Source organism: Danio rerio, chromosome 4 (assembly GCF_052040795.2).
Source record: "Danio rerio strain M-AB ecotype USA chromosome 4, GRCz13ab, whole genome shotgun sequence".
In the NCBI taxonomy this organism is placed as follows: domain Eukaryota; kingdom Metazoa; phylum Chordata; class Actinopteri; order Cypriniformes; family Danionidae; genus Danio; species Danio rerio.
Window position 1 is genome coordinate 23,314,366 of NC_141024.2, and position 12,441 is coordinate 23,326,806.

Sequence of the window (12,441 nt, forward strand, 5' to 3'; positions counted from 1 at the left end):
TGAGTGGTATTCGGGGGATGTTTGAAGGATTTTCCGTACAAATGTCACGTAGTTATTAACGTCTACGTTAATGTCAGGTTATTGCTCATAATAATTCGATACATAGAAGGATGAACGGAGATAACGTAACATGAGTTTATCAATTTTACTGCAGTCGTGACATACCAAGATATGTGGCCCAGTTCAGGCCCAGCTATAAGCTGTTAACTTGGCTGAGACTTGGCCCAAATGGTCCATATTTGGCCAGACTTTGTCCCGTTGTGCACCGCATTTCACTGCAGCATGTGGGCCAGGCAAAAGCTGATTGTGTGGGCCAGAGAATGTTTGCCATGTGGGTAAGAATAACAACACAAAATCAACAGTTGTCCTTCTAAATCTAGTGTTTGCCAAAGTATTGCTTATTTTATACATGCTTGAGGTTGTATAAGATGAACTTACTGTAATGCTTCGAAGCTTCTCTTCGTGATCTAAAACCTGAAAATACATGCATCTTAATGTTTCATCTCATAATGAAAATGCATCAGACAAAAATAATTGTGAGTTTGCAAAGTGGGCCGCTCTATTGTCAAGATATTGAAATTTCGAAGAATTTCAGAATGGATATAAGATTGTAATGGATTTTAATGACAAAGAAAGAAAACTTATTAATTCCAATATATAATTGTTTTCCATAAATGTTCTTCTCAATTTAAAACACATAATTTAGTACAATCACTAATTATTTTATAAAGTTTAATAAGCACTGGTCAGAAAAAGAACTTTGTTTAATTGTTACACAAATATCAGTATGCTTAATGCCAATGGGACACTATTTCACCCATATTTTATTTTGACAAAATTATATTACACACTTTGCTTGACATCATCTCAGCAGGCACACATGGGTTGGATTTAAGTCGTGATGTCAAATGACCAAAATTCAACGTTTAGCCAGCATCTATGGACAACATTATTTTGACGTCCAATAACAACATCATTAGACGTTGATATTTGGTTGATTTTAGGTTCTGTTGAAAAGTGACCAAAATCCAAATTCGATCCAACATCTTAAACCAACATCATATTTATGTCAAATCTGAAATTTATTCGTAAGGTATGGCAACCAAAATCCAACGTCTGACAGACGTCATAGTGGTACCATCCACACAATCTCAAGCTGACATCTTTAGACATTGATATTTGGTTGATTTTAGGGTGGGCATGTCCGCCTGTCTGGGGTACATCAAGTTGACATCCTGTGCCTGCTGGGACTGCTTTCTTCGTATATAAAATCACTTTTGTAAATTTAATTTGATGTGGACACAAAAATGTATCTCTTCTTTGACCTAGAGGTTATACTTACCTTATCCTGCAATTGTGTCACAACCCACAGACAGCATTATCGTTAAAATAAACCATTAAACAGTTTATGCGCAAAATCAGCTCAGGCCGTTAAGTAAATCAAACTCTCACAGAACACTTGTATTTTACTTGAATACTTTACACCATGTCAAGGTTTTATTTGACAGTATTTCAGTAAATATCATACAGTAAACAAGAGCTCTGCAAAAGTAAGTATATATCCATTGAGTTGCATTTCAGAAAAATAGTAGCTCACTTACAGTTTTTGTGACTAGGTCATAGTACATAGTGTCATATTTATAGTTTTGAGCTGTACAGGGTGAACCGCGCTGTTCTTTGAGTTTTACACAGTGATTCTGAGCCCCATTTGGGCATTGCGCTGCCGTCGTGGCTTCGCGATAAATCATCTCATTTTATATCACATATTTATCAGGTTTAATCTTTTCAGTAGCATCTCTGAAGCATTTTGGCAATCTTGAGAAAATAAAATCAGAAAACAGCGTCAAGCACTGAAACTATTCTCTCTTTAAACAAACTTGCTACTCTACAAATGACAAGGACCCCTAAAGCCAGAAACACACTAAACAAGTAGGCCTACATTAGGGGTGTCCAAACTCAGTCCTGGAGGTCCGGTGTCCTGCATATTTTAGTTCCAACCTCAATAAAACACACCTCAACCAGATAATCAAGCTCTTTCTAGCTATACTAAAAACTTTCAGGCTGGTGTGTTGAAGCAACTTGGAGCTAAACTATGCAGTACACCGCCACTCCAGGAGCGTGTTTGGTCACCTCTAGTCTACATGACTACAAATGTTGCTAACTGTGCAAGCTCATCCCCCTTTGCACTCCAATAATATGCTAAATGCAACCGATTGCATTCTTAACACAGTTTTTCATAGTGTTATTAGTGATAGTTTTCAGGTTAGTGCCAACTTTTTTTCATGAAGCTAACATTTGAAAATGCTGTTGGCCAGCTAACTTACTAAAGGTGGAGTCACGCTAATTTATTTCACTCTTTTTATTCCTGATTTAATAAAAGGTGAAGATATTTTGAAGCTAAATATGGTTTTATTATGGTCAAAGTGTCGTAAATATGTTATGACAGATTTGAAATATCAATTATTAGTCAATTTTGGCAACCTTAAAGCTACATGCTGTTAGCTTGCTAACATTCAATGAAAATTTATTAATTGCATGGTTATATTACAGTAAAAGGTTTAGTAATCATGTTTTTTTATGTGTAGGACCTATTCTATTAGCATTGTCAGTCTGATTACCATTTGTGTAATCACAGTTTTACTATAAATACCATGGCTAAACTATGGTTAGTGTAGAAAAAAACACTTGTGGTTATCATGGTTTATCTACAATAACCATGTTTCTTCATGGTTTTATTTGTAGTAAAACCATAGTTTGTTTTTTCAAGGGTAAAGCGCATGATATGCTAATTGCTAGCTAACATTTTATGAAAGTTTATCATGATTTTAAAACCATAATAGAAACCATGTTTTTTTTTCTTACTTCGTATTAGCTAGCTAGCCATGTTTTGCATAACCACAGTGTACTATAAAACCATTGTTAATCTGAGGTTATTTTTAATATTTTACTTTTATTTGTAGTAAAACCATAGTTATGTTTTAAACGGGTAACTTTTCTAATATGCTAATAAGCTAATTAACCCTTAACTAACTTGGTTTTATTGTTGTAAAGTAGTAACCATGGTCCTTGGCAGATGCTTAGTGTTTGTATAACCATTGTTATACTTTACACACCATGTTTAGTGTGGCAAAACCATACAGTAGTTAAACTTTCATTTCATTTTCATATTCCCTTAAGCAATCAAACAACCTCCAGATTGCTTGGATCTTTAATATTATACACTAAACATGGTAAATGTGAGGCATCTTTATAACACAACAGTTTACACATTAGAAGATAACTGTGTTGTCCTCTTGAATGTTGTTAGCACCAAAATAACAAAAATATGGCTGACAAACTTTCAAAGAGTGTGTTTCTGGCCTTAAAAAGTCTTATTTCTTTCCAAAAACTTTAACTTTGAACCAAATTAAGCCCATTTTTAACTATAAAGGGTTACTATACCATTTTGGAGTGATTCAACTCATTCATATGCACACGCAGTCTTTGCTGGTACTCTGTGGAAAATACATTTCGACAATGTCATTGTCTGTCTGTGATTTCTAAGGATGTACCACTCAGAATGTAATAGCCACAAAGGCACACTCGCTTTTGGAGTGCTTCAATTAATTTGCCTTTATCAGGGAAATGTTAGCACTATCTTGTAATGACTAGATCATTGTCGGCTCTCCTTGTCATCTACAACAGTTGTCAGTGGAACCAGTCATTGCTTTATTTCTGTGGAGGATGAATATAATAGAGATGATATTATGACAATGGGTGGGCCTGACGGGGTCTTGACTGGGGTCCTTTTCATAGAAACTGAAGTTGACATGTATATATTAATTCAGTGTAACAAAGTCATCAAAGACGTGAGTGATTGTACAATATATCAGACAGTATTGCAGGAGGAATTCACAATGAAGCACCATTGGGGGTTTGGCTTTTTTTTTTAAAGAAGTGTGTAATTTGTGTGCCACTATCAGCTTAATAAAATTGGTATAAAGTTGTAAACAATTAAGACACTACTTTGAAAATATGCAACTGGTTAAGCCAATGTTGTTTTTTAGCTTTGCATGATGCCACTAGTTGCACAGAAATGACTCATAAGAAGCTAAAATGGTATATTTCCCTGCTGAAAAATCCAGCTTAACCCAGCATAGGATGGTTGGCTGGCTTTAGCTGGTTGACCAGCCTGGTTTTAGAGGGGTTTTGGCCACTTGCAGGCTGGTTTCCAGCCATTTCCAGCCTGGTCTTAGCTGGTCAGGCTGGGAGATGACCAGCTAAAACCAGCTTGACCAGCCTAGCCAGGCTGGAAGCCCAGCCAAAACCAGCTATGTCAAGCTTAAACCTGGATGGTCAAGCTAGTTTTAGATGTTTTTTTTCCAAGCCTGGCCAGCTAAGACCAGCCAGGAAATGGCTGGAAACCAGCCTGGAAGTGACCAAAACCCCTCTAAAACCAGGCTGGTCAACCAGCTAAAGCCAGCCAACCATATAGGCTGGTTTAAGCTGGATTTTTCAGCAGGGTTGTTATCGACAATAGTCGGGTTTACCTATTAACGTGAAGCAATATTTTTTTAAAGTTAGCAAAATAAAAAACAATAAAAAATTAAGGTATTAAACCCCACGCTGTAGAGTTGAGGTTTCAAGTGATTTAGTGAAGCGGTGGGAGTTCCAGACTAGCATGCCAATAGGCTTGAATTCAGGGTGATGTAGTTAGAGATGCTAGTTTTTAAATGCTCTGTTTTGTAACATGTTTTGTTTTAACATTGTTCTGACATCCGAATGAACACTTAGTGAATAAATATGTTTTGTTTTGGTCATTAAAAACATTATTAAATACATTAAGTCATAAATTCAGAGTACTAGTACAGGTCGGGATCCGAACTTGGGCCATTTGCAGTAGAGTTACTACATGAGAGGCTACATAAGATTTTTCAGACGCTGTCAGTAAAAAGCAGATTTGCCAGGTCTCTAAACGCTTCTGAATTGACCGATGCTTTGAATCACTTTAGTGACCTGGTGTTTCGAAACACTTTACTCACATGGCCTGGGTGTTTCGAATCACCTTAGTCACGTTACCTGGGTGTTTCGGATCAGGCTTCGGTGTAGTGTTTCAAAACACTTTTGCTTTGGGATCTCGACACTGTGTCACTGTTTCACCTTAGCCATCCCTATTGGTAACCTAGTAACCAACAGTAAACAAGGCAAGAGAACTGGTGAAGTGTGTGATGTTCACTAATAGTGAGTCAGCAAAAAACTTTTTGTGAATTAAAGGATTTTTCTTTTTCCATTTGCCAGATCACTCTTTCTCATGCGAAACTTAAAAATGCACATTAACACATGGTGATGGAAACCCAGCTAGTGCCGCTAATGGCAATATAACACAGAATGATATGAATTATGAAAGAGTATTTAGATATGGGGTAGAATAATCTCCAGATTTAACAGAAAAGTACAGTACTATTACACCTCAATATTCCCACTGATTACATTTCATGCCCAGGTATCAAGGCTCTTTCACATTATTCACGTCAATGTTCCCCAGTCTGCTAAAACCAAAGCTAAAGTGATTCAGCATAAGAAAATGAAAGTAATTCCACTGACAGAGACCATTAAATAGGTTTTTTTAATTTAGCCTTTGGTCAGCATGCTAACGTGTTAGCATACTACTGTAGCTAAGCTAGAAAAAATTGAAGGACAGTAAATATACAAAGAGTTACAGCATACAACACATCACTGAAGGTGAATGATGATTACGCAGAACACAACTGCATGTCACTTCTTTGATTTGTCTTTCATGATTAGGAAGCGTGTAAAAATCACCCATTTGTAAAGACAAGGAATGAGCATCATTTGCTGAGAGGACGTGAATCATGTGAAATAGACTTAGAAATAAACTTTTATATAAGGGAAATACTAATAAATGAATCATCATTGAAAGATTTTGATAATTAACTGATAAATATTCATGGATGCACAGCATTTACTCTTAACAGTACTGTATTTTATATGTCTACCGAAAGACAAAGTGCTCAACAAACATTTAAACTTCTCTCTCCAAGATTTCGATAATATATATCTGGCACCTTTTTTTCTATCTATGTATGAAAATAGCTCTCCGATTTAAATTGATATATCTATACTGCAGACATAAACCAGTCTCTCATTTGATCTACACACCAATCAGCATTCAAAGACAGGGATGCGACAACATACTGTACTCGTTCAGATCTGGTGTTACTGTTGCAGTTTCAATGGAACAAGTAGTCCAATGAATATATAGCAGCCTATTTTTTTTTGTTTGATGTGGTTGTATAGGATTTGGAGCTTAAATCAAGCATCAAGTGGTCAGCATAAAGCAAGGATGTCCGATCCAACTCCTTAGTGTTACTGCAGAGCTCATCTCCAACCTGGAGACCTGCACACTTGCCTAGACACACTGCACATTTCGGTCCAGTGCATGATTTTGTGATACCCTTCCTGCCCTGGCCCAAATTGCACCCTTAACCCTTGCTGCCTTCCTCCGAGTCCACCCTTGCGTGAAGTAAATCCACTTTGATTGTTGGGTAGTCTGATGCGGAGCTCATTTTAAGGTGGACTTGACTGAACATGCACATCTAGAGCTCATGTTGACTGCAAAAGAGGCACTCGTGGGCACTAGCTAAAATAAAAAAAAATGGGACACCCTATGGTCTTGTGTACATGACAATAAGTTTGCCATTTGGGACAGGCAGCAGCAAAGGAGTCACTGTGGATTTACTGTGGTATTGTAGACTTGGTGCAAGTCCACATGTGCATATTAAGGCCTTTCCCAAACACACCCTTAACCTTTGCGGTTTGTGGAGTCCACACTTTTGGGATGTATTGCCACTTTGACATTGGGTAGAAGGCTGCAGTGGAGCTTCTCTCATTGTGGCTCAGCTGAAGTGCATATCAAGAATGCATAGAAGCCACAGAGGGAGAGCTCATGAGCACCCATTTTAAGGGTAAAATAATGAGTGAGACACTATACAGTCTCATTGACTTAACGGACATGCAAATATGGTGGTCATTGTATGTCCGCAAGATCGCAAGAAGAAGTTAATTGTGTCATTTGAGACAGGGGTGACACCAGGTCAGGTGTGTTTATTTAGGATCAGAGCTAAACTCTGCAGGACACCTCCAGGAGTAGTACTGGACACCTCTGGCATAAGGCACTCTGCCCTAATCAAAATCATTCTATAATTTACCGAAAACACCTTGCACTCCTTTAAATTGCTTTGAACAAGTAAAGGGAGAATAGATTGAACCAGGGATGACAGAGTCAAGGGAAGGTCAAAGTCCACCAGCTCCTCCAGAAACTAACAGAGCAGCTGACCAATCAGTGGTGTCAAGGGGCGCTCACACTGACAGCAACATTTTCAGCTACTGGAAGTCATTACTGATCAATGAAAGTTGGCCGTTTTAAGTGATACAAGTGACCGCTGGCTATGAGATCTTTAACATGAGAAGGCAACTGCCAATGTCAATGCAGACAGTGAAGGTAATGTGATTTGTTTCCTGTTTCCGTTCTACAGTATTTTGAAGTTGAGAAGATTTAAACCCACAAGAGTTTAAATTGCTGTCAGTGGGAATGCACCTTAAAATGGAATAGGAATAAATTCTGGATTACACTTTTCTAAAGTACACCATGTATAATGGCAACACTCCAGTATGGGCTCACAATGGTGTATAAAGACCATATTTACAATTTGTCTCACATATATGTAGTCATATAATATATCTATTTCTATATTCTTTTCACCGACCCTTATACAGACATCTGCAGGTCAGTCTTTTAAGGCAGAGTTCCATAGTTGAGTGTCCGCTCATAAAGAATCTTTTTTAATCATTTCCATTCTTCAAATACACAAAAACTGTATGTCAGGCAACTCCTTCAGTATTCTTCATTTTTTAATGAAGGCGTATAAAAATTGCTGTAGCCACCGGTGGTGGTTAAGAGTCAGTAAGTGGTTCTCTATGCATGTACATCTCTGAGTCTTGAGTGCTTTTCCCCAATAGTTTATACCAGTCTGGGTTTCTTTTTTGCACGCTACATGCTTCACTCATTCTACCGTGATATTTTTGGAGTGAATGCTTCCAGTTCTTAAGGTGGTGGGTGTCATACCTGTTAAAATAACTTAGAATAAAATATAAATAAAAAATGCTCTGTCTAGAAATGCATGGAAAGGTCTTTTGTGAGGATTGTAGGGGGATGGCACATAGTCAATTTTAAAAACGATCTCTACCAAGTAGAGCAAGCCTGTGAAAATCAATCAAGCAGAGCCCAAGCCCAACCAATCTCAAAACAAGTTGGCTCACAGCCAAATGTTGGTCCAAGAGTTGGCTGAAAAAAAGAGCCAAAAGTAAGGTTTAAACTTGGGCCTGAGATTGGGTTGAGATGTTATCTGCTGATTGTGGAGGTGGCTGAGCGTAGGGTACTGGGTAGCTTGTCCGTACCAGGGATCTTCCAGGGCCCTGGGGATACTGTGGCCTTCCTGCCTGCAGCACTGCTGATCTTGGAGTTGTGGCTGGGGTTACTCTCTTGGCTCATTTGCCCTTTTTCTGGTTCCTTTGGTAGGGCTTTGAATGGCACTAGAGGTCCTTGTTGACTGTTGCTACCATCGAGGCATCCATTTCCCCCATTCATGCTGGTGTCAGTCAGGGATGTTTTGGGCGAGTCTCGCTTGCGAGACGGAGTGCTGCTTCGCTCCCTTCTGCGTTCCTTGGACTTTGCCCGGCTGCTTTTGTGGGATTTTGGCTCTCCCGCAAACTCATCAAGGTATTGTTGCTGACCCTTCCCTCCACTTGAGCGACGGTTGGTCCTGCTACCCTCCCTCTGCTTGGTCCCACCCCCAACTCCACCTGCCAAAGCTGACCTCTTCCCCACACTGGCCTGCTCTAGAGCCCTACTCTCTGAGCCTCTTGGACCCTGGCAAGAGTCTGGACCTACTGCTTCCAAGGACGATGTATGAGGTGGGTCAGTGGGTGGGTTCACATGAGAAGAAGCTGATGGATTGGATAAGCTGTCGAGGGGTGGTGCTACTTCCGACAGACTTGGGGAGGCTGTAGGGTGAGCATCCCAGGGGGCGGGACTATCTGCTGGGGAAACATGATAACAGATACATCCATGATTCAAAAAGAGATTAAAGCAGAAATTGGAACACACACGCGCGCACACAGACAAGCACAGACACCAGAATACAAAAAAAAAGAACATACAAAAAAATAATAAAAATAAATTAGTGAAACTAAAGCCAACACAGGCAAACAAGTACAAACTAAAGAAAAAAAAACACAACAATGTTCTACTCTGAAACCAGCTCAGTGCATACGCAACCCAGCAGTTAATTTCATTGGTCAACAGTTCAATCTAATTGCGACGAGCAGAACCCGAATGCTCTATCAATAAGACACTAGGTAAGGTATAGTTTTGGAATTATTTGTTTTTGCGTAATGTATGAAAGATATTACAATTGGCTGCAGGGGATGGGTTTGCTCTGAACTGCAGAGAGAAAATCTATGTCAACCATGCAAAAAGATTACCATAGTATTACTATGTTTTTTGCACATGGTATCATCATAGTGCCATGGGAACCTATATTATGATAAATCCACAAAATATCTTTGATGCTGGAGTATCATTTAAATGAAGCAGCATGATAAACATCAAAGCATGGTACTACCAGATGATATAATCAGTGCATCAAGTAATTATCAAAGTACTTTTTTTCTGTAAGGACATAAATCACTATTGTTCACATATTATAATAAAAACAGGATAATAAAATGGTTTCATGTCTCCACTAGAAGTGGAATAATCTGGTTTTCCCATTGGCTTCTCCTTCTATCTGCCTTTCCCCACACATAAACTCACACACATCACTTCACACTGAGATGCTTATATTGGAGTGACATCTCCACACTTCCTCTCCTTCCTCTCCCAATACACAATAGCATATTTTACCCACACACCCACAACCCAAACCGAAAGAGGGTCACCAACCTTAATATTCTCATTACACATCCCCAATCCTACCTGTCACCTCATATATTGCAGGATGCACTGAAGACTGCTTAGCTTTCTACCAACCTACGCAGCACATATGAGCCCAGGCGGCCATTTTAACGTTTGCTAACAAGCGAATTGGCTGGGAATTTATTTCAGCACAAGAAAACAAACACTTACAACACTATCCCTTTATCATTAAGCTTCAAGCGCAGGGAAATATAGCAAGTGTAAACAATTACATATCATTGTGTCTCCCTGCTAGCTTTTTCGTACTCTACAAGGGTACATTTCTCTCGTTTATATGGCCCTGGAGCAGCAGAAATCACTGGCCTACAGAGGAAAAATATGAATCCGAGCTCATAAAGGCTTTTTCACAGTGAAATAGAAGACAGGTACGGAATATAAAACCATAGAGGCTGACACAACCATCTCATGATGGCTGTATTTCAGCTCGGCCTTTGTGGCTCCACAGAGATCGCAGTGGGATACTAAATGCATGGGAAGGGATGGCCAAATGTGAGCAGATTTCAAAGCAAAGGTGTGCACTGGGTTGTTTCAGTGGTTGTTAGAAGCTCATAGGCATTAAGTTCCCATCACAGTGGAGAGTCGGTTAGAAGAATGTTAAGAATGTATGTGAGTCAAGGGGTAGATCAGTCTCTCTTCAATGTGGGAGTTTTTGAAGTAGCTCAGAGCTTTCATTGTGCATGGAAAGAATATTGAATATCCTAAATGTACTCAATATTATTACTTGGTTGTTATACAATTAATTACTGTTAAAGGAATAATTTATTCAAATGTACTCACACTCAAGTGGTTATAAACCTTTTTGAGTTTCTTTTGTCTGTCGAACACAAAATGTAAGTGAGAAATGACTTGAGAAATTCTGTTAATGCAAGTTTGCTTCCTAAAAAATCTAAAAAAAATCCCTGCATGAAAAAATAGTACTACATACATTACAATGTTTTAGTAAAATATATGAAAGTATAATCAGTGCTCATTGCGAATTATATATATATATATATATATATATATATATATATATATATATATATATATATATATATATATATATATATATATATATTGATACAAAATTAAATAACTAAATATTAGTCACTGCGTAAATGTATTTAATTGAAGTATAGCAAATTTGCAATTTAACTTTAAATTACTATGTTCATAGCTACATTTTTACCTTGGTTTACTTTGGCATATTGGTAAAAACAAACAAACAAACAAACAAAAAGCAAGCAAGCAAGAAAAAATAATAAAAAAACCTGATAGGAAAGCAATACACTTTCAGCCAATTCATAAAAATTCTGAACAATTTTGTGAAATGTGGGAACAATACATAGGTTTCCATAGTTTTTTATACAGTGCAAACTGCATTTTCCATTGGCTTATCCTCCAACCTACCCCTAAACCCAACCCTCACAGGAACTGTACTGTTTTACTTTCTGAAAAAAAAGGAAAAACTTATTCTTTGTGAATTATAAGCTTTTTAAGAAATGTTATAGAAATGCATATTTTACTACCTTCTTGTAATACCTGTGTCATTCCATTATACAGATTTGTGTCCTGATATGTCACAAAACACATACACACACACACGCACATTTATATATGTGAAAAATAAAAATAAAACCTGAAGACATGTAAGCAATCCAAACCACAGCACGCAGAATTGATTAGAATGATGATTGGTGTGTTAGAACACATGCACTCTGTTACAAACCGTGTCTTTAGGATGGCCCATTAGGAAGAAATAGGGGGAGCCATGGTTGTCACTTTTCATGCACATGGAGAGACTGGAAGATACCATTCCTATAAGAGGCGAAGTAACAACCTAGACCAATCATTAGGGTTAGAACAGCAGCCACAGGCTAAGACAGTATTAAGATCAGAGCTGAGATAGTATTCAGTGAGGAAAATTGAGAAAGGAAGGACAAATTATTCACCATAACACTGATGAAAGAGAAGAAGACTAGCTACTGGATTAATATACAAAAGAACATGCTGTCATAACCATGTTAAAAAGAGTGTTGTGTTAGCAAGATAATGGAAAGCTTTTGAATTGTTTTGGGGTTATTAAATATTAGTGTGCAAGAGAAGGATTTTTCTTTGGTAGCTTTGGCTTGATTCTCAACTGATTTTTGGGAAAAGATTTACAATTACTACAATAACTATCAAATGGACATCATTTTTAGTCCCGGTCTTACATAAAGGGCTTAGACTAAGCAAGAATTAGGTCTTAGTTTAATTGAGACATTTAAGTATTTTTTATATATGTGCCTTAGAAAAAATAATTACTGTTGTCTATCTTTAGACAAATACATTCTAGGTATGGAACTAGGTTTAAGCCTTTTTGTGATATAAGAGGATACAATTCTAACTATTTTAAAAATAAGCCATAGCAAAAACTTTAACTGATG

The 12,441-nt window shown here is 37.8% G+C and overlaps 1 protein-coding gene across 50 annotated transcripts in view; it reads right to left on the reverse strand.

Moving 5' to 3' along the window:
- Positions 1 to 1,468: 1,468 nt before the first annotated feature.
- The window catches only part of magi2a (membrane associated guanylate kinase, WW and PDZ domain containing 2a), a 332,684-nt gene continuing 321,711 nt past the window's right edge, over positions 1,469 to 12,441 (reverse strand). For 17 of the 50 annotated variants that reach the window (XM_087247169.1, XM_087247164.1, XM_087247163.1 and 14 more), the window contains 2 exons: positions 11,745 to 11,833; positions 5,587 to 9,096 (listed from right to left, as the gene is read on the reverse strand). In XM_087247169.1, coding sequence (XP_087103295.1) covers positions 9,040 to 9,096; positions 11,745 to 11,833 — 146 coding nt within the window. In that variant the 3' untranslated portion in view covers positions 5,587 to 9,039. Of the gene's footprint in view, positions 9,100 to 11,744; positions 11,856 to 12,441 lie in introns of all 50 variants that reach the window. The other 33 variants (XM_087247179.1, XM_087247172.1, XM_087247178.1 and 30 more) reach the window with 6 other exon arrangements.